At 37.0% G+C, this 22,519-nt stretch overlaps 1 protein-coding gene across 11 annotated transcripts in view; it reads left to right on the forward strand.

Annotated features, from left to right (window-relative positions):
- Window positions 1-22,519, forward strand: part of CCDC18 (coiled-coil domain containing 18) — a 200,237-nt gene that overhangs the window by 20,677 nt on the left and 157,041 nt on the right. For 9 of the 11 annotated variants that reach the window (XM_073234287.1, XM_017650002.3, XM_073234294.1 and 6 more), the window contains 4 exons: window positions 10,172-10,346; window positions 12,612-12,770; window positions 16,865-16,971; window positions 18,428-18,556. In XM_073234287.1, the coding sequence (XP_073090388.1) occupies window positions 10,172-10,346; window positions 12,612-12,770; window positions 16,865-16,971; window positions 18,428-18,556 (570 nt within the window). Of the gene's footprint in view, window positions 1-6,416; window positions 8,304-10,171; window positions 10,347-12,611; window positions 12,771-16,864; window positions 16,972-18,427; window positions 18,557-22,519 lie in introns of those variants that run through there. The other 2 variants (XM_073234292.1, XM_073234295.1) reach the window with 2 other exon arrangements.

Here is a 22,519-nt window from a genome sequence, read left to right on the forward strand (position 1 = left end):
TGTTTTATTTCTGTATTCTCCTTCCTTAGTTCTTGCATATTTCTCTGCAAGTCCATCAGCATGGTTATGACTTTTGTTTTGAATTCTTTTTCAGGAAGGCTGGCTAAATCTATCTCCCCAGGTTCCTTCTCAGGGGAAGATGTAGCAGATACTGATGCTGTCTGGGTTAGTCTTGTCTGGATCATATTTTTTTGCCTTTTCATGTTGACAGGTGCTATTGACTGTCAGCTGGGAGGGCCAAACTTTTCACTTGCTACTGGCCTTTCTTTACTTGGACAACCGCAACCCCTAGTGGCTTGTGTTGGGTTATTGCGTGTAGGCTGGGTCTTTGTGTCTTGCCCTCCCAAAGTGTAGGAATTTTCCTTTCTGCCTTTCTGTGGGCGTGTTTTGCCTTAGGCTGTTTCTCTGCTTTCGCAGCGCCGGGAGGGGTAATGGACAGTCGGGGGGGAGCTGTTTGGCTGTTTACCTCCGTGAGTGGTCTCAGAGCTGTTGCCCGGGGGGTTAGTGCACTCGGTTTTCCCTGTAATTTCCAGCCCCTGGGCTGTGACCTGTGTTGTTTCCGTCTAGCTGTTAAATCCCTGTCCCTTTAAGACTTTCAAAGAGCACTGGCTTTTCTTTGTCACAGGGGCATCAGCTTTGGCACCCGCTCAGAGGTCTTGCTGCCCTATTTCCTGAGTTACCAGCCCTCCACACATGTACTGTGTCTGTGCTCTGGTGCAGGTAGCTGGGGCTGGGTGTTTAGCAGTCCTGGGCTCCCTCTCCCTCCCGCTGGGAGATGGGGGGAGGTGTGCTGGGGTCCCGCCGGCCAGGGCTTATATCTTACCCCTTTCACCAGGCGCTGGGCTCTCACACGTGTCGATGTAGTCAGGCTGTTGTCCTGTGTCTTCTGGTCTCTTTTAGGATTAGTTGTATTTGTTGTATTTTCAATCATATATATGTTTTTGGGAGGAGATTCCCACTGTCCTACTCACGCCGCCATGTTGGCTCCGCCCCCCCGGAATGAAACAATTTTAAGAGAACTGTGTGACCAATTGCAATGGAACAATATCTGCATTATAGGGGTACCAGAAGAAGAAGAGAGAAAAAGGGATAGAAAGTGTCTTTGAAGAAATAATTGCTGGAAACTTTCCCAAACTAGGGGAAGAAATGGCCTCTCAGACCAGAGTTACACATAAATCCCATGACAAGGGATCCAAGGAGGGCAACACCAAGACACATAATAATTAAAATGGCAAAGATCAAAGACAAGGACAAAGTATTAAAGGCAGCCAGAGAGAAAAAAAAGGTTACCTAAAAAGGAAAACCCATCAGGCTATCATCAGACTTCTCAACAGAAACCTTACAGGCCAGAAGAGAATGGCATGATATACTTAATGCAATGACACAGAACGGCCTCGAACCAAGAATACTGTATACAGCACGATTATCATTTAAATATGAAGGAGGGATTAAGCAATTCCAAGACAAGCAAAAGTTGAGGGAATTTGCCTCCCACAAACCACCTCTTCAGGGCATCTTAGAGGGACAGCTCTAGATGGGAGCACTCCTAAAAAGAGCACAGAACAAAACACCCAACATATGAAGAAGGGAGGAGGAGGAATAAGAAGGGAGAGAAATAAAGAATCATCAGACCGTGTTTATAATAGCTCAATAAGTGAGTTAAGTTAGAGAGTAAGATAGTAAAGTGTGTTGTTAACCTTTGGTAACCACAAACTTAAAGCCTGCAATGGCAATAAGTTCATACCTTTCAATAATCACCCTAAATGTAAATGGACTGAATGCACCAATCAAAAGACACAGAGTAATAGAATGGATAAAAAAGCAAGATCCATCCATACAAGAGACTCACCTTAAACCCAAAGACATGCACAGACTTAAAGTCAAGGGATGGAAAAAGATATTTCAAGCAAACAACAGAGGGAAAAAAGCAGGTGTTGCAATACTAGTATCAGACAAAACAGACTTCAAAACAAAGAAAGTAACAAGAGATAAAGAAGGACATTACATAATGATAAAGGGCTCAGTCCAACAAGAGGATATAACCATTATAAATATATATGTACCCAATACAGGAGCACCAACATATGTGAAACAAATACTAACAGAATTAAAGGAAGAAACAGAATGCAATGCATTCATTTTGGGAGACTTCAACACTCCACTCACACCAAAGGACAGATCCACCAGAGAGAAAATAAGTAAGGACACAGAGGCACTGAACAACACACTAGAACAGATGGACCTAATAGACATCTACAGAACTCTACATCCAAAAGCAACAGGATACACATTCTTCTCAAGAGCACATGGAACATTCTCCAGAATAGACCACATGCTAGGCCACAAAAAGAGCCTCAGTAAATTCCAAAAGATTGAAATCCTACCAACCAACTTTTCAGACCACAAAGGCATAAAACTAGAAATAAACTGTACAAAAAAAGCAAAAAGGCTCACAAACACATGGAGGCTTAACAACACACTCTTAAATAATCAATGGATCAATGACCAAATCAAAATGGAGATCCAGAAATATATGGAAACAAACGACAACAACAACACAAAGCTCCAACTACTGTGGGATACAGCAAAAGCAGTTTTAGAGGAAAGGAAGAACAATCCCAAATGAATGGTCTAATGTAACAATTATCAAAATTGGAAAAAGAAGAACAAATGAGTCCTCAGGGCAGCAGAAGGAGGGACATAATAAAGACAGAGAAGAAATAAATAAAATTTAGAAGAATAAAACAATAGCAAAAATCAATGAAACCAAGAGCTGGTTCTTCAAGAAAATAAACAAAATAGACAAGCCTCTAGCCTGACTTATTAAGAGGAAAAGAGAGTCAACACAAATCAACAGTATCAGAAACGAGAAAGGAAAAATCACGATAGACCCCACAGAAATACAAAGAATTATTAGAGAATACTATGAAAACCTATATGCTAACAAGCTGGGAAACCTAGGAGAAATGGAGAACTTCCTAGAAAAATACAACCTCCCAAGACTGACCCAGAAAGAAACAGAAAATCTAAACAGACCAATTACCAGCAACGAAATTGAAGCGGTTATCAAAAAACTACCAGAGAACAAAACCCCCGGGCCAGATGGATTTACCTCAGAATTTTATCAGACATACAGGGAAGACATAATACCCATTCTCCTTAAAGTTTTCCAAGAAATAGAATAGGAGGGGATACTCCCAAACTCATTCTATGAAGCCAACATCACCCTAATACCAAAACCAGGAAAAGAAAAAAAACCACCAAAAAAGAAAATTACAGACCAATATCCCTGATGAACGTAGATGCAAAAATACTCAACAAAATATTAGCAAACCAAATTAAAAAATACATCAAAAGGATCGTACACCATGACCAAGTGGGATTCATCCCAGTAATGCAAGGATGGCACAACATTCAAAAGTCCATCAACATCATCCACCACATCAACAAAAAGAAAGACAGAAACCACATGATCATCTCCATAGATGCTGAAAAAGCGTTCGACAAAATTCAACATCCATTCATGATAAAAACTCTCAGCAAAATGGAAATAGAGGGCAAGTACCTCAACATAATAAAGGCCATCTATGAAAAACCCACAGCCAACATACTGAACAGCGAGAAGCTGAAAGCTTTTCCTATGAGATCGGGAACTAGACAGGGATGCCCACTCTCCCCACTGTTATTTAACATAGTACTGGAGGTCCTAGCCACGGCAATCAGACAAAACAAAGAAATACAAGGAATCCAGATTGGTAAAGAAGAAGTTAAACTGTCAGTATTTGCAGATGACATGATACTGTACATAAAAAACCCTAAAGACTCCACCCCAAAACTACTAGAACTGATATCGGAATACAGCAAAGTTGCAGGATACAAAATCAACACAGAGAAATCTGTGGCTTTCCTATACACTAACAATGATCCAATAGAAAGAGAAATCAGGAAAACAACTCCATTCACAATTGCATTAAAAAAAAATAAAAAGCTAGGAATAAACCTAACCAAGGAAGTGAAAGATTTATACTCTGAAAACTACAAGTCACTCTTAAGAGAAATTAAAGGGGACACTAACAGATGCATACGCATCCCATGCTCATGGCTAGGAAGAATTAATATCGTCAGAATGGCCATCCTGCCCAAAGCAATATACAGATTTGATGCAATCCCTATGAAACTACCAGCAACATTCTTCAATGAACTGGAACAAATAATTCAAAAATTCATATGGAAACACCAAAGACCCCGAATAGCCAAAGCAATCCTGAGAAAGAAGAATAAAGTGGGGGGGGATCTCACTCCCCAACTTCAAGCTCTATTATAAAGCCATAGTAATCAAGACAATTTGGTACTGGCACAAGAACAGAGCCACAGGCCAATGGAACAGACTAGAGAATCCATACATTAACCCAGACATATATGGTCAATTAATATTTGATAAAGGAGCCATGGACATACAGTGGTGAAATGACAGTCTCTTCAACAGATGATGCTGGCAGCTACATGTAGGAGAATGAAACTGGACCATTGTCTAACCCCATATACAAAAGTAAACTCAAAATGGATCAAAGACCTGAATGTAAGTCATGAAACCATTAAACTCTTGGAAAAAAACATAGGCAAAAACCTCTTAGACATAAACATGAGTGACGTCTTCTTGAACATATCTCCCCGGGCAAGGAAAACAACAGCAAAAATGAACAAGGGGCACTACATTAAGCTGAAAAGCTTCTGTACAGCAAAAGACACCATCAATAGAACAAAAAGGAACCCTACAGTATGGGAGAATATATTTGAAAATGACACATCCGATAAAGGCTTGATGTCCAGAATATATAAAGAGCTCACACACCTCAACAAACAAAAAACAAATAACCCAATTAAAAAATGGGCAGAGGAACTGAACAGATGGTTCTCCAGAAAAGAAATACAGATGGCCAACAGACACATGAAAAGATGCTCCGCATCGCTAATTATCAGAGAAATGCAAATTAAAACTACAATGAGGTATCACCTCACACCAGTAAGGATGGTTGTCATCCAAAAGACAAACAACAAGTACCCTCCTACACTGCTGGTGGGAATGTAAATTAGTTCAACCATTGTGGAAAGCAGTTTGGAGGTTCATCAAAATGCTCAAAATAGACTTACCATTTGACCCAGGAATTCCACTCCTAGGCATTTACCCTAAGAATGCAGCAATCAAGTATGTGAAAGACCACTGCACCCCTATGTTTATCGCAGCACTATTTACAATAGCCAAGAATTGGAAGCAACCTAAATGTCCATCGATAGATGAATGGATAAAGAAGATATGGTACATATACACAATGGAATACTACTCAGCCATAAGAAAAGGGCAAATCCTACCATTGGCAACAACATGGATGGAACTGGAGGGTATTATGCTCAGTGAAACAAGCCAAGCAGAGAAAGAGAAATACCAAATGATTTCACTCATCTGTGGAGTATAAGTACAAAGGAAAAACTGAATGAAAAAATAGCAGCAGAATCACAGAACTCAAGAATGGACTAACAGGTACCAAAGGGAAAGGGACTGGGGACGATGGGTAGGTAGGGAGGGATAACGGAGGGGGAGAAAAAGGGGGATATTAAGATTAGCATGCATGGGGGTGGGAGAAAGGGGAGGGCTGTACAACACAGAGAAGACAAGTAGTGACTCTACAACATTTTGCTATGCTGATGGACAGTGACTGTAAAGGGGCATATAGGGGGGACCTGGTATAGGGGAAAGCCTAGTAAACAAAATATTCATCATGTAAGTGTAGATTAATCATTAAAAAAAAAGCAGTTCCTGTGTGGTGACCTCCAATGAGTTCTACACAATGATATAAAGGGCATATAAAAGTGTAGGCAACGGGTCTGTTTGTGTTTATACAGAGGATCAAAGCCTAATTTGGCTACCCCGAAAATGAACTAAGATACGATATGAAAAAGAACTTCCAACATCAGCACTCTCAGGAAGACTCATGCCAGAAGATGACCATCAAAAAACCCCAACAAAGATCCATGCACTGCTACAGGTGTAGATGCACTCATCCCACCAGTTCCTGGACTTGCCATGGGAATGAAGGAGATATCTAAGCTGGCCTGTGCATACAGCAAAACAACAAATTTGACTGGATCTAAACTGTTGGAACTCAACCAAGAATTAGAAGTGCAAATTGTAGCGCTCCAAAATCTTACAACTACAGACTATTTACTGTTAAAAGAACATATGGGATGTGAACAGTCCCCAGGAATGGGTTGTTTTAATTTGTCTTATTTCTCTCAGACTGTTCAAGTTCAGTTGGACAATATCCACCATATTATAGATAAGTTTTCACAAATGCCTAAGGTGCCTAACTGGTTTTCTTGGTTTCACTGGAGATGTCTGGTAATTACAGGTATGCTTTGGTTACGTAACTGTACTCCTATTATATTAATGTGTGTGTGCAATTTAATTAGTAGTTTAAAACCTATACATGCTGAAGTTACTCTACAAGAATGTATGTCAAAGAAATAATCAATCTTCCCAGGTTTTCTTCTGCCTGCTACTTCTATAGCTTTTCTTCTTCCTTCCTAATTATAACCCTTAAGTCGAATTCGTGCCTCATATCGAATTTACCGAGTATCATAATTCTCCCAAGTGGTAAAGACACCTCATGACAAATGCTGGGCATAGAAGCCACAGGGCATAAAATATGCAAAGAAGTAAAAAGCTAACTTTTTCGAACAATAAGGCTTCTCTCTCACTTACCAACTTTACATTTCCCTGTATGGCCCTGGAAGATGACTGGTTAGCCAGAGACGGGTAAGATTCCTCAAGGGAGGAACAACCTAAGACAGGCACAGTCGCAGGGGGGCCATCAGGTGAGAAAATGGGGATCAACAGAGGTGAGGCTTAGAACCTCCTCCCCCCTATTCTGAGAGAAATCTGCATCCGTGGATGTTTTATTGCCCTTGTCTAGCTTGGATTAACACATAGTCTACAGGCACACACCTGATCATCTACATTTGCTCTCTTACAACACTAAACTGTTTTCTACCTTTGTCTTGTATCTACCTATCACTTCAGCATTTTATTAAAAATAATAATAATAAAGAGAGAAATGTGGTATCCACATATAAATCAAGTATAAAAATCAAATGAATATTCATATTTGAACTGACTGTTTATAGTTCATAATGCATGATCAAAACCAAAAGCTGCTGTGATGACTGCCCTTGTAATGTTCACCATGTAACTTATTCACTATGTAAGAATTTCTTCTCCATTTAAGAACTTGTTCGTTATGCTTCAGAAGATTGGAGACTGATGAAAATTAGGCTTGGGGGTGGATTAATGATTGTGCATTGAGCATTGACTCCCCTATACAGAATTTTATTGTGGTTAACAACCATTTGATCAGTAAATATGAGAGATGCCCTCACACACACACACAAAAAAAGTACACACTTCCAATTGTAAAATAAATAAGTAACCGGGATGTAATGTATAGCATAAGGAATATAGTCAAAATATTGTAACAACTTGGTATGGTGATAGCTGGTGCCTAGAATTATCGTGTATATAAATGTTGAATCACTGTGTTGTACACCTGAAACTAATGTAATACTGTGTGTCAACTACCCTTCATTAAAAAATACTTATCTAAAAAAAAAAAAAAGAAAAAAATTCTTTCATTCCTGGAGATCCTTTTATCTCTCTCTGCATCAGCTTCTCTGTGTTCCTGTTCTCTGTTTTCTAGTCAATTAATGGTCTCTTGCATCTCGTACATTCTGCTTTGAAGTCCTTCCAGAGATTGTTTTATTTCTGTATTCTGCCTCCCTAGTTCTTGCATATTTCTCTGCAAGACCATCAGCATGGTTATGACTTTTGTTTTGAATTCTTTTTCAGGAGAACTGGGTAAATCTATCTCCCCAGGTTCCTTCTCAGGGGAAGTTGTAGAAGATGTCGAAGCTGTCTGGGTTAGTCTTGTCTGGATCAAATTTTTTTGCCTTTTGATAGGTGCAGTTGTATGCTATTGATGCTTCTGTCAGGTGGGAGAGCCTAGACTTTTTCTTCACTCTCCTGGCCTTTCTTTACTGGGACAACTGCGACACCTAGTGGCTTGTGTTTGGCAATTGCGTGTGGACTGGGTCTCTGTATCTTGCCTGGCTGGTATGGAGGAAGCTCCCTTGCTGTGTGTATGGCCAGCCTCAGGCTGCTAGTCTGCTATGGCGGGGCCCTGGAGGGGTAATGGATGGGGGGCTGTTTGGCTGTTTACCTCCGTGAGGGGTCTCAGAGCTGTTGACAGGAGGTTAGTACGCCCGGAGTTCCCTGGAATTTCCAGCTGCTGGACTGTGGCCCGGGATGCTTCTGTCCAGCTGTGGGATCCCTGTCCCTTTAAGACTTTCAAAAAGCACTCGCTTTTCTTTGTCCCCAGGGCACCGGCTTCCAGACCTGCTCAGAGGTCTTACTGTCCTGCTCCCCTAGTTTCCAGCACCCCACACACGCACTGTGTCTGCGCTCTGGTGTGGATGGCTGGGGCTGGGTTTTTAGCAGTCTTGGGCTCCCTCTCCCTCCCCGCTCCGACTCCTCTCCTCCCGCTGGGAGCTGGTGTGAGGGGCCTCAGGTCCCGCCGGGCTGCGGCTTGTATCTTACTCCTTTCACCAGGCGCTGGGTTCTCGCAGGTGTGGATGTAGTCTGGCTGTTGTCCTGTGTCTTCTGGTCTCTCTTTTTGGGATAGTTGTATTTGTTGTATTTTCAAAAATACATATGTTTTTGGGAGGAGATTACCACTGTCATACTCACGCCGCCATCTTGGCTCATGTTTATGACTTTTATTTTGAAATCTTTATCAAGAATATTGGTGATTTCAGTTTCACTAAACCCTGTTTCTGTTTTTTGTTGTTGAATTTTTGTTTGGGCCAAGTTCCTGTCTCCTCATTTTTTTAGTGTTTCTTATAGGATAGTAGATTTGTGTAGGCAGTGCCCTCTAGTGCCCAGAAGCTCAATTTCCTGGGTGGGAGCCCCAGGTGTTTGCATGCTCTGGGTGTGTTGCCTGTCTGCCTTGCTCTTGTTCTGATTTCAGGAGGGCTGTGTGGGCCAGTATCTGATCATGGAAGCGGGGAGAATACTCTCTGGAGCCGCTAGTAGGTGGAGCTGCCCTCCACCCAGCCTGCTGCTGTGGTAGGGGCAATGACAAACAGGACTGTTATCTGCTGGGAGGAAAGAGCTGACTGTTGCACTCAGCTCCCTGGCTTGCCCAAAATAGGGCTGAGCAGGCTGGGGGTTCTCACCCTGCCTACCTAAGAGTAAAGTTTGGTTTCACTGCCAGCTGGCAGGCTGCATGCCACTGCGAGGAGTCTCCAGGCTGTGTTGCCAGTGGGGGCCTGAAGGCAGGCTGGGGAGGTATTGTCCACCTCACTTTTCTCCTAAACAGCACTGTGCACTCCTTGCCCCTATGGCAGCCCTTTCACTGCTGGGAAGTCTTTCAAACTGCCCTCTCTGCTTTCTTTCTCAAGGGGGCTGGTATAGAGCATGCCTGTTCTCCACAGGCAGCTGGGATCTCAGCCAGGCCCACCAATCACCAGGCACCATGCAAAGCAGGCTTGTGTTCCCTGAGCAGATCTCCAGGGCCAGGTGTTTAGGGTCCTGGGCTTCTACTCCCTCTCTGCTCTATTCCTCTTCCTCCTGCTTGTGGACTGGGGTTGAGGGAGGGCTTTCATCTCCCTGGATTGTGGCTTTGTCACCGTACCCTTTTCTGTAGGGTCTTCTCTTCCCCAGATGTAGGTGGTTCGTTCTGTGTCTTCAGTTCGATTTTAGGCCTAGTTGTATTTTCATGTTCTATGTGATTTTGGGAGTAGGTTTTTGCCTTGCCTTCCTGTACCACCATCTTTTATTCCCAGAATCTCCAGCTTAATTAATCTCTTATTATTATGACTGTTTTTTTTGAATTTAAGCAATCCTCACCTAGAGGCTTGAGAAATACATAGATTGTTAGTTTAAAATTAATTCTGGTTTATTTAAAAATTTTGTTGAAATGTTGCTTTACGTCTTAACTGTGAATATGATTTCTAGCACTATTTCAGGTGCTTTTCTTTATTTCTTATTTAATGTTTAGAAATTTGAAGTGAATAACTAATGTACTAAGAGCTAAAATGTATTTTTTGTTTTTTTCTCTAGTGTTAGTCCAAGTGAAAATTCCGATTATGCCTCTAATCTCTCAAGCTCTCAAAGGCTCATTCTTGAAGATCTTTCTCAACCTAGCCAACTTGGACTTTTGAATTATTCACCCTATAAGAAAGATGGTAAAATGTCCAGTAGCAGTACTGATTTCCAAAAAAAGCCAAGAGATAAGGTTATTGTTTTTAGGCCTGTCTACTTAAATACATTTTGAGTTTTTTCTTTAAATGCCTTATTCCTGTTTTCCATAATCCTAGTATAGCGTTCCAGCCTTTTTTGTATTTAAATATGATGGTTCTTGTTGCATACTAATAAGATAGTAATTATTTTGGTGTATTACTCTATTTTAAAGCTTCTATATTTACTACCTTTTTGCAATAAATGTGTTTTCTAACACCCTTGATCTTAGCACTATACCGTGTACATGATAGCTAATCAGTTGCTTATTAAGTGGTTAAAGCATACTTACTGTTTAACCTGGATCAAGAGCTATGTGACAGCATGGCACTGTTATCTTTTCATTACCCCTAAGTTTTATGGATGATCTTAGACATCTTCCCTGGTATGAAACTCTCTCTCCCTGACCTTTCTTACTCAATCACCTTATCTGTTTCCCTGTGTTTACCCCTCTTCTTTACTCAACCCCTTAATCTCCCTTTCTGCTCTCTTCTTCCTGTTCTTTGTTATCCCACTGACAACTTGCATATGTGTTGCATATGCATGTCATAATTTTTTTTGGATAAAAATTTGCTCTTCCACTTCAGAAAGCAGAAAATTGAGAGGTTTTCTCTTTGTTAAGGATCTGATACAGATGCATTATGTAAATGTATCTGAGCCTACATTTTAGAAAATGAATTCAAATTTCATGCCTATAAAGATTATGTAACTGGGAAATTTGATCTCTATCCTAATTCAGATTGCTGATTGTTTTTTATTATGTGTATGCCTTAGTTGAAATCATTGTGTTTTATCCTAAGCAAAATCAAAAGACAAATGACAAGTTGGAGGGGAAAAATATTGATCATGCCTATTAAAGATAAAAAGGTAATTTCTTCTACATATAAAGAGCTCTTAAAAAAAAGACCAATAACCCAGTAGAAAACTTGTCAAAAAGCATTTATGAGAAAGGAAATTAAAATATCTTAAAACAAATAAAAGGTGTTCAGTCTTACTCATAATAAGAGTAGTTCAAAATGAAACTATTGTTAGGTACCACTTCTTACCTATCAGGTTGTTAAACATCCAGTTGCTTGATGCTTTACTTTGTATATGAAATTAGGGGGAAGTAGGCATTCCTACTTTGATGGTAGGAAAATGATACAACCCTTAGGAGGTGTATTGGGTAATGTTTCCTAAAATCATAAATGCTTTTACCCTTGACTTGGAAATCCCATTTCTAGAAAACTACAGGTATACCTGCATAAGTACAAAACCAGGCATTGTTTGTCATAACAGATTAGAAGTAACTCAATTATCCAGTAATAAGGGATTGGTTGAATAAACAGGCAGTGGAAACAGCAGCTGAGGGAAAAAAATGAATGGAGTTTCTCACTATGTTGATTGTGGAGAGATTGCTAGGCTATATTGTTCAAGTGAGAAATGAAAGGTACAGAATGATACATATAGTATGCTATTTTTGCATAAGGAAGTGGGGAGGTGGATAATTTGTATTGCTTAACATATGCACCTGGGAACATTAGGAGACTAGGTTTAATAAGACCATAACTTAGTAACTCTCCTATATAAATGGTTTCCTATTTTTTTGCTGTATTTGGTGCTATACAAAACTTTATAAGCAAGAGACTTAGAAAAATGGTTGCCTATCTACTAAAGATGAAAACGAGACTTCTGTGTGTACTTTTTCTTTATATAGTTTTAACTTTTGAATTGCGTGAATTTATTACTTATTCAAAAAAATAAAATTAGAAAAATCATGTTTGAAAACCTCAACTTTCATAAAAATTAAAATAGTTTATTGTAAAATATATATTCAAAAAATATAAAATAAATATTTGTACAGTTTAAAGAATAAATTATCCATTATCCATTTTATTCTTGGTGGACATTTGGTTTCTTTCCTTCTATTGTCTTTTATTGACAGTGTAGCCATGAATATTTTTATATCTTCAGGTGCAAAAGTATGAAAGTTTGTATCAGATTTATACCCAGGAGTAATTTTGTTGAGCCTCATCATGTTTACCTTTATTGAATAATACCAAGAGCTTTTCCAAAGTGTACTCTTGTTTTGAAGCTGTATTAGTTATGTACACGTGGAGAGTGCTGGTTGTCCCACAGATCCTCACCAAAACTCACTAAATATCTTAATTCATTTTCCAAGCTACTTAGTTGTTTTGTTTTATTGGTAGTTCATCATTTTCCATTAGTTTCATGCAATGCTTAATGAAATAATCCAAAATAGATTGTTCTTTTCATTTTTCAGATGTCTTTTTCATGTACTTCCATGGAACAGGAGATAAAGAGTCTTCTCGAGAAACTTAATAAACTGAGGCAACAGAATGCTTGTTTGGTCTCACAGAACCATTCTTTAATGACTAAAGTAGAGTCTGCCCACTTTGAATTAACACAATCAAGAGTGAAAGTATGTTATTTGAAGTGGTGACTATGCCTACAAAAAATAATCGCAATCATTTTAAGGTTTATAATTGGAAAAATATTCTTTGTATTGCCTTAAGGTGTTATGTATAATGATTTTATCAATGTAGAATCAACTTTATGTGAATTTAATATCTGAAAATGATTTAGGGGAACTTGTATAACATGCACGTGGGAACATTAGGAGACTAGGTTTAATAACCTAGTTATTTTTTCAGTCATTTATTGCACTCTGTCTACATTCATTATTGTAATGTGTTTATTTAGATATGTTGTAGAATCAACTTTGTGAATTTAATATCTGAAAATGATTTAAGGAACTTGTATAATGTGTTTATTTAGATAAGTCAGAGCTTCTCAAGATCTTAAGATAGGTTTTGTGCGGTTTTATCTAGCTTATTTATCTTGCTTTTTAAGATGATACATTTTCATTGTTAAAAACTTTAAAAATAGGAAAAAGAAAAGGAAGGAAGATCACCCGATTTCCACATTTTAGAAGCTATCTTATTGGAGTATTACAGTTAAATCCAAATTCAATAGTTTCTTTTTTCCTGCATTTTTTACTTAATACATACTCTAAGTGTTTTCTGAGCATTTACCCAGCTTTTCCAATAATCATTTTTTAATCGCAGCAGTATGTTTCTTTATGTGTTTATAGCATAATTTAATAATTCCTCTATTAAAGTGGTTTCTTATTTTTTGCTCTATGCTTGGTATTATATCAAAAACTAGAAAACAAACTGTTTAATAATAGAAGGTTGATAAAGTAAATTTATGATATATTGATATAATGGATTACTACAAAGCTATTTTTTTTTTTTGAGGTAAACTTACCAGTACTAAGATATAAAGTTGTTTGGCTTTTTTGGAACTTTGTGAAGTTTAAATGATAGAATAGTGTCTGCATATAGCACTCAAAAACTGTTGCCTTCTATACTTGGTGGTAAGAAAACATTACAGAGCAACACACACGTAATGATTCAAGCTTTGCTTTTTATTCAAAGTGTATGTTATATATATATATAGACATAATGTGTGACATATATAAGGACAGAACAACTATGCTCCACATTATTGTTGATAACTTTGAGAGGGATCAGAAGGTTGTAATGAGGCTTTCATTATTTATTATTATAGACATATTGTTTTAAGTAGCAGATTTATGGGAGGTCTTTATTTTTCAAAAAAAACAAAGAAGTGCTATTGGGGATGAGTACAGTCTAACGAGTAAAAAATGCTGCAATGAACATAAACTTTTTTGGTGTTTGGGATTATTTCTAGGATAGATTTCTAGGCTGACCAAATAAATCACAGCAAAGACATTTTTTCAGTCATTTATTGCACTCTGTCTACATTCAGTATTGTACTGATTTTTTTCTACATTCTTTATTTTTTTTGAGGAAACAATATTTGTTTTTCTTGATTTCTCATGAGTTTTTTTTTCAGCTTGTTGTTTAGATTTCTTTATAATTTGTTCACTTTTTCTGTTTATTTTTTAATTTTATCAAAATACTATAGCTATCTTTTAAGTCCTAGAGGCTAAAGTCAAAGAGATAGTAAAAGTTTTATTAATAACTATAAGAAAAAGACATCATTTGTATTTTACTTGCCATCTCAGCAATTTCTAAATTGATAAGTTAATAATATATTTTTTTAGGGCAACTACCTTTTCTAGGGCAGACCTCAGGTTTTACTGTTGCATATATATGCCATCGTTGGAAATCTTTTGCTGATATTCCTTATTGTACCTATCAAATTCATAATTTACCATTTGGCAGTGTTTGTAATTACACTTCTGGAGCCTGACATTCTGCTTTTTCTGAGCTTACTGTGTTGCAGGCCTGCTATTCAGCTGCTCTCCTTGGACTTCTCTCTGATGTGATTCTAGGTTGAATCTACTGATTTCTGGATCTCATGTCTTCTTTTGTGGTGTACTTTCTTTAATTTGATATTATTTTCCAGTCCCTGCCTGTCTGAAATGTCTTAATTTCTCCCGCTTTAAAAATATTATTTGAAAAAATAGGTCAAAAAATATTTTAACTCAAAACTTTTATGATTTTACTTTCTTCTATTCTCTAGTGCTTCTCTGAAAAGCCTAATACCACTGTGAATCTCTCTTAGCATGTTATCTTTTTTTTCCATTTATGATAGTTTTTAGGATCTTCCCTCTTGGTGTTTTAAAAGTTCACAATGATTTGTCTTTGAGTAGACCTTTTATTCATTGTGCTGGGTACATGAGGACCCTTTGAGGCTGGAATCTTGTACCCTTTGGTCCTGGAAATTTTTCTTATGTAACCTCTGATCAATTTCATCTCTTTGTTTTCTTCTGTGTTTCCTAGTTGGTGAATTTTGGATCCCCTGGATTGGTCCTCTCAATCTTCTAAGTCTTTTTCTGTTATTTTCCATCTCCCTGTCTTCCTGTTACTCTTCTTTAGGAGATTTTCTCAGCATTATCCAAATTTCTATTGAATCTTTCATTTGGCTGCCATATTTTTTTCATTTCGAGAGCTTTTTCATGTTATTTGATTATTTCGTATTTAATAATATCTTGGTGCAGTATATCCTCTATTAGCTCTCTAAAGATGTAATAATTTTTTTGTGTGTGTGTGCTTGTGTTGCTGCTAGTTGCTTTTTTCTTTTGTTTTGGCCTCTGGCTTTCATGTTAGAAGCTTTTATCAGATGTTAGTATTTTAGCTGTTTATATTTTAGGGAAAGGCACTTACATGCTGTTTGGAAGCTCTGTATGCAAATGTGGAGTTTGTTATCTAATGGGCCTCATTTGTTGGTGATGGTTGAGGAGATAGTTCTTTTGTAGGGAAACTCCCATAGTTCCCTATCCAATGTCAGTATGTGAGTTGTTTTTCTTTGGAGCTGTTGAGTTTCTCCAGCAAAAAAATCCTTAGTTTCCCATCTGTGGGATAGCCCAAATTTAGATGGAGTAGGAAGCTAGAAGCTGACTATTTTGTATTGATCCCTTTATTTATAATATCTTATCCACTCTCATCATTCTACGTAGTGTCCTAGAATCCTAAACCTTTGCTGTCCAATTTCTCCAGATAATAAACTTTTTCTTTCTGGTAGGCCACCACCTGACAGTTGATGTTCTGGATGGGGTTTTCCCCCATTTGACTTAACAGAGATTTTCAACTATAGTTCATCCTTGAGAAGTGTTGTGGGTACAGACCCCCATGCAGTCAAAAATCCATGTATAACTTTTGACTTCTCCAAAATTTACCTACCAGTAGCCTACTGTTGATGGGAAGCCTTGCCAATAATGTAAATAGTCAGTTAACGTGTATATTAATGTTGTATGTATTATATACTGTTTTCTTACAATAAAGTAACATTTTTTGAAAAGAAAATGTTTTTTCAAATTGTCACAAATCTCCAAAAAAGTATTTTTGATAAATGTATTGAAAAAAAATATGTGTATAAGTGGACCCATGCAGTTCAAACACATGTTCAAGGGTCAACAGTATATCCCAGGTTTTGTATCCCAGACCTCATCCATGCCTCTTTTGTAACTCATGCCACCTTTTTTCAGGGGTAGTTTTCTTATTGATACTGTCCAGTAGACACCATTTAGGTTGTGGATTCCTATCCTGCTACATTGTTTTTATTATCCAGATTGTAAGATAATTATGGTTTTCTTTATTTTCTAAGTTTTCTCTATAGTAAGCATGTATTCTAAAATTAGGTTTTAAATCATAAAAAGATGTAAAATTATTTTCTTATGTAATGTTTTATGATTTGGTCTTTTATATTTAATTTTCTAATTTATGTGAAATTTATCTTCCTAGATGGTATCAATAGAGATTTGATTTTTTCTCCTGAGTAGTTGACCAGTATCTTGGGTTATTAAGTTGAGGGAAATGGCAGGAGCTTACATGCTGAGACTGGCTTGTGATGGTGGTGTACCTATGTAAATGGTGATCAAGTGAATAGATAGGATGTACTTCCTATTTGACCAGTAATTGGGGAGTTCTATTGAACTACCTATCAGATAGTTAAAGAAACTAAGGACCAAGTAGATTAATTTATTTTCTGAAGAAAGTGGTCTAAAAGTTGTCCTTTGTTTAGGTTTCTATGCTTGAATCTGCTCAACAACAGGCAGCCAATGTGCTGATCTTAGAAGAACAGATTAAAAATTTGGAAGCAGAAGTTTCAGCCCAACATAAAGTTTTGAGGTATATATACTTTTTATTGCTTTCAAATTTTAATATCCTACTACTTTTTGATATATCTTGTTAAATCTGTCCTCCACCCCAATGAATCTGCAGTGGCCTATAGACTGTCTTAGAACTTGATGAATCTGTTGTCAGGTCACCATAACTCCTCTTGGCTGTAGGATCATGCAATATATTTAATCTTTAAAAAAGATTAAATCCAAGCTAAGATGCTTATTTATGTGCTCTTATTAAATATGAACTAGTTCACTTATATAGTGAATTCACTCTGTAGTAATATATACTTAATGCTTCAGTGGGAATTGAAGAAACAAAATTCAAAGAATTAGGCACTTTATGATTTACCCTCTGCTTTGAATAAAATGAGAAATATATGCATTCTATAGAGCACATTACTCCATTTTAGTGATTCTCAAAGTGTGCCTTTGGGACTAGCAGTGTTTGTATCACCTGGGAACTTGTTAGAATTGAAGCTCTCAGGTTCTATCATACGTACTGAATCACAAAATTTGGGAAGTGGGATCCAGCTGTGTTTTAACAAGTCAGATGGTTCTGATGCACGCTCAAGTCATTTTTCATGACCATCAGAATTGTGTAATTTTCTTTGTTATGCATGTTTTAAGTTTATTCCTATGTATTTGTTGAAACTCATGCTTTCTGGCATAGTGAGGTAACATAAATATTCTAGAAGTGCTTGAAAGAAATCTGAATTCTTAAATTGTTGGCCACAGGGTTCCATATATACATCCATTAGATCAAGATTATTAATTGTCATTCAACTCTTACTTTTTTGTTGCTTAATCTACCAATTCCTTGTAAATATGTAAAAATATTCCCTGTATGACTATAGATATGTGCATTTCCACTTGAAATTTTACTTTATATATTTTTGGACTACATTGGTTGTTGTGAATTTGTTCTTGTTCTATTCATTGGTAATATATAGGAAGGCTACAGCTTTTGTATAATTATATTGTAACTGGACTATTTGTCATACCCTTTTATTAATTCTGGTAATTTTTCATTTTGACTCACTACACTTTCTAGGTAGCTAATGATATTATCAGGAAAAAAAACCTGTCTTTTCTTTTCCAATATTTATACTTACTACTTTTTCATTTTTGCTTTTGTAACTGTCAGAAAAATCATTGGATATAGTGGTGATAATAGTCATTCTTATCTAGTTTCTGAACTATATGATAATGCTTCTAGTATCTGACCATGAAATAGGATAAAAGCTGTTCAGGCATATTTATCATTTGATGGAAGTAGTCTTTTATTCCTTGTAAAAACTCTTAGTTGACAAGTGATCAGTATGCCTTTTCTCTATCTCTTATTAATATTTGTTTCTCTTAACTCAGTGATTTAAACTAATAGAATTCCTAAAGTTGAACTGTCCTGGCATATCTGGAATAATCTCTTTAATAGCCATTTAAAAATACCCTTTATTTTATAGAGAGGCAGAAGATAAATTAGAGCAGAGCCAGAAAATGATGACTGAAAAGGAACAGAGTCTGCAGAAGTCACAAGAGCAATGTATAAAGTTGAAAGTGGACTTACTTGAACAAAGTAAGCAAGGAAAGAGGTATGTGTTTTTAAAGCAAATAATTGTTTTGTATGGGGGAAAAATGTATTACCTATTTAAAATTGTAGCTTAATTTTGAAGAGAAAAAATTTCAGAAATTTGGCAGTATAATAACTTGATTTTCTTTTTTGTCCATTAATCTTTTTAATTTTTCATGTGTGTGTTTTATTAGTTGCATTCTGGATTGGGATTGTTAAAAGCCTGATAATAATCATCAATGTAATGATATTTACTTTTTTCTGAAATTAAATTGCATGACTTATATAAATTCAGGAGAAACTGTTGTTGTGTCTAACCTCATGTATATATAATTGATGTAAAAATATTTATTGTGTATAAACCATGTCTTAAGATGAAATTTTATAGGTAGCTTTCACCACAGAACCATTAACTTTGAATGTCAATTAACTCTTAAACTAATAAAGATCAAAAAATTTTTTAGTTCAAGTAAAATGTTTTAATAGATAATATAAAGACCTTTGCACAAGGTAAAATTACAATCTTCATTTTTTATCTCCTTTTACAACAAAAATATATTTTAAAAATTTGTGCTGTGATAAAAATAAGGTTACAAAGAAAATATTTTTTGAAGAGTTATAAATAGGTTAAACATTTGTTTGCATGTACATTTAAATATCTAAAAACCATTCAGAACTCAGCTATAAGTCATATTTCATTAAAATGGGTTTGGAAGAACATTTTCTCAGCAGCATTTGGTTTAGTTCCAGTTGCAAGATATATGCATCTATGTAAATATTGGTAAGCAATATTTACATAGTGGAAATGTTTAGGTTTTGGAGTCAAACAGCCAGATTTTACCTTTCAGTGGCTTTGTTACCTTGAGCAAGCTATTTAACCTTCTTGAACTTTAGTTTGTTCATCTGTTGAATCAAGATGATTTTGTCTTGATGTGATTAAATTAAAAAAGAAATGTAAGTTGCCTCATAATAAACATGGATAAATATAGCTATTGTAAGTTTAAACTGTGTGGTTAAATGTTCTGAAATTCAGACAAGTTAGTAATAAAATATTATGAAGACTAGCTTCATAATATATAGCTAAGAAAAAATACAGAGGAAGAGCAACTAGTTCCCTCTGATTTTTAGGGTAAGGCATTGACTTTGCTTTCGCAAGGTAAGTGAGGATGGACACAATCTGGATAGCATGTACAGAGGCATGGAAGCATAAAAGAGCATCATTGCTGAAAAATAATAAAGAGTTTTATGTCTTTATAAATGGATAGGTATAGGAGGAAATGAGGCAAGTCAGACAGGCTTGGTCCAGACTGTAAATGGATTTGTGCGTTATGAAAAAGGATTTGTATTTTAATCTTGAGAACATAAAGAGGCAATTAAGATTTTTAGGTAGAAGTGTGACATGAAGGTTCTGGGAGGTTTTTTGAAGAACTAGAATGAATATTGGTATACTGAAATTGAAAGATCATAACCTTTGCAAAGATATTTTTTTTGGTACAGAAAATTAATCATGATGGATTTAAAAGCCAGTTTAAAAGCAGAGGTTGTTTAGCTTTGTGCTGCCATAAGAGACATACCTAAACCACAAGATTGAAAACAAAGGTATTGAAAGAGTCAGGGAAAGAGTCACCAAAACGAAGTAGATATAGCTATATTAATATGACACAGAGTAGATTTAAGTGCAATAAACATTACTAAAGTTAAAAATGACTGTGTATTGTTTGTAACACACAAAGAGGAAACTATAAACATTCCAAATTTATATGTCTCTAAAAATGTAGTCCAAAAATATATAAAGTAAAATTTCAAGTGGAAATGCACATATCTATAGTCATACAGGGAATATTTTTACATATTTACAAGGAATTGGTAGATTAAGCAACAAAAAAGTAAGAGTTGAATGACAATTAATAATCTTGATCTAATGGATGTATATATGGAACCCTGTGGCCAACAATTTAAGAATTCAGATTTCTTTCAAGCACTTCTAGAATATTTATGTTACCTCACTATGCCTGAAAGCATGAGTTTCAACAAATACCAAAAGACTGATGTCCTACATATCACCTTCTTGGACCACAGTACAATTAACTTAGAATTTAAGCTTCCAAAAAATCATGTATATTTAGAAATTTAAAACCATCTTTCTTGCCACTCATGAACCATTGAAGAAATTATGATGAAAATCAAAAAACTTTTAGAATTGAGTGAAAAAAAGATACTGCATATCACAGCTGTGGGGTGTAGCCAAAGGTATTCTCTTAGAGGAAAATTGTTAGCCTTTTTGCATATAATAAAATTAATATATGACTGAAAATGAATGAGCTAAAACATCCAATTTATGTAGTCAGGAAAGGACATTAGAAGAAAGAGTGTCAAAAGAAAAATGGAAATAATGATATAAAAAGATAAGGGTGAGGGGATTAAAGATGGTGGCATGAGAGGAGAGAGAGAGGCTTCCTCCTAAAACTGGATACAATTAGAAAATTTAATTGGCTGCAACTAATCCTGAGAGAGCAACAGGAAAGAGGACTCATCAGACTGCACACACATGGAGAAAAGAGCAGACCTCAACGAAAAGGGTAACGTACCAGAGCTGTGGCTCCACGGAACCCGAGCCCCTCCCCCACCCCAGCTCACTGGCGGGAGGAAGACAAACAGAGCAGGGAGGGAGTGGAAGGCTTGGGACTGCTGAATACCTAACTCATTTCATGGTGCTTTCATGAGACTTGCATGACTACCGGGTTGGAAAGTTAATACAGGCAGAGTTCCTGGGGAGACTGGGATTCCAGCTGCTTGTGCAAAGTAGGGATCCATATCCAGCTGCTCTGGGACAAAAACATACCTGTGTGACCACCCACTGGCTCAGGCAGTGGAGATAGGCACAGGAGCCAGGAGGCGGGGAACAGCTCTTACCTCCCCCGAGGTACCAGTTCCTCACCCCTGCAACCCCCGACATTGCTTCAGGAGCTGAGCAGCTCCAGAATAGAGCTTCTGGACATTAGAGGGCGCCATATACAAACATGAAACACCAAAGGAACCTTGTCCAGAGTAAAATTATTAATACAACTCCCGAGAAAGACTTAAATGATATGGACCTCGTGATTCTTCCTGAAAGGGAATTCAAAATAAAAATTATCAACATTCTAATGGAGGTATGGAAAGACATCCAAGAACTCAGGAATGAATTCAGGTCAGAGATCCAGTCATTGAAGAGCACGATGGAGGGTATTAAAAGCAGGTTGGATACGGTGGAGGAGACAGTAAATAGAAACTAGAGAAGAGGAATACAAAGAAGCTGAGGCACAGAGAGAAAAATGGATCTCTAAAAATGAAAGAATATTGAGAGAACTGTGTGACCAATCCAAGCGGAACAATATTCGCATTATAGGGATACCAGAAGAAGAAGAAGAGAGAGAAAGGGATAGAAAGTGTCATTGACGAGGTAGTTGCTGAAAACTTCCCCAATCTTGGGAAGGACCTAGTCTGTCAGGCCATGGAGATCCACAGATACCCCAACACAAGGGACCCAAGGAAGACAACACCAAGACACATAGTAATTAAAATGGGAAAGATCAAGGATAAGGACAGACAGTTAAAAGCAGCCAGAGGCAGAAATAAGATCACATACAAAGGAAAGCCCATCAGGCTAACATCAGACTTGTCAGCAGGAACCTTACAGGCCAGAAGGGAGTGGCATGATGTATTTAATGCCATGAAGCAGAAGGGCCTGGAAGCCAGATTACTTTATCCAGCAAGATTATCATTTAAATTTGAAGGAGGGATTACACAATTTCCAGATAAGCAAAAGCTGAGAGAGTTTACCTCCCACAAATCGTCTCTGCAGTCTATTTTGGAGGGACTGCTATATATGGAACTGTTCCTAGAGTTGGATAGCTGTAACCAGAGGTAGTAAAACCATGGTAGGGAGGGTGGAGCAGCTGATTGCGAGGCAAATGCAAAATTAAATTGACTATCCCCAAAGTCA

Source organism: Manis javanica, chromosome 4 (assembly GCF_040802235.1).
Source record: "Manis javanica isolate MJ-LG chromosome 4, MJ_LKY, whole genome shotgun sequence".
In the NCBI taxonomy this organism is placed as follows: domain Eukaryota; kingdom Metazoa; phylum Chordata; class Mammalia; order Pholidota; family Manidae; genus Manis; species Manis javanica.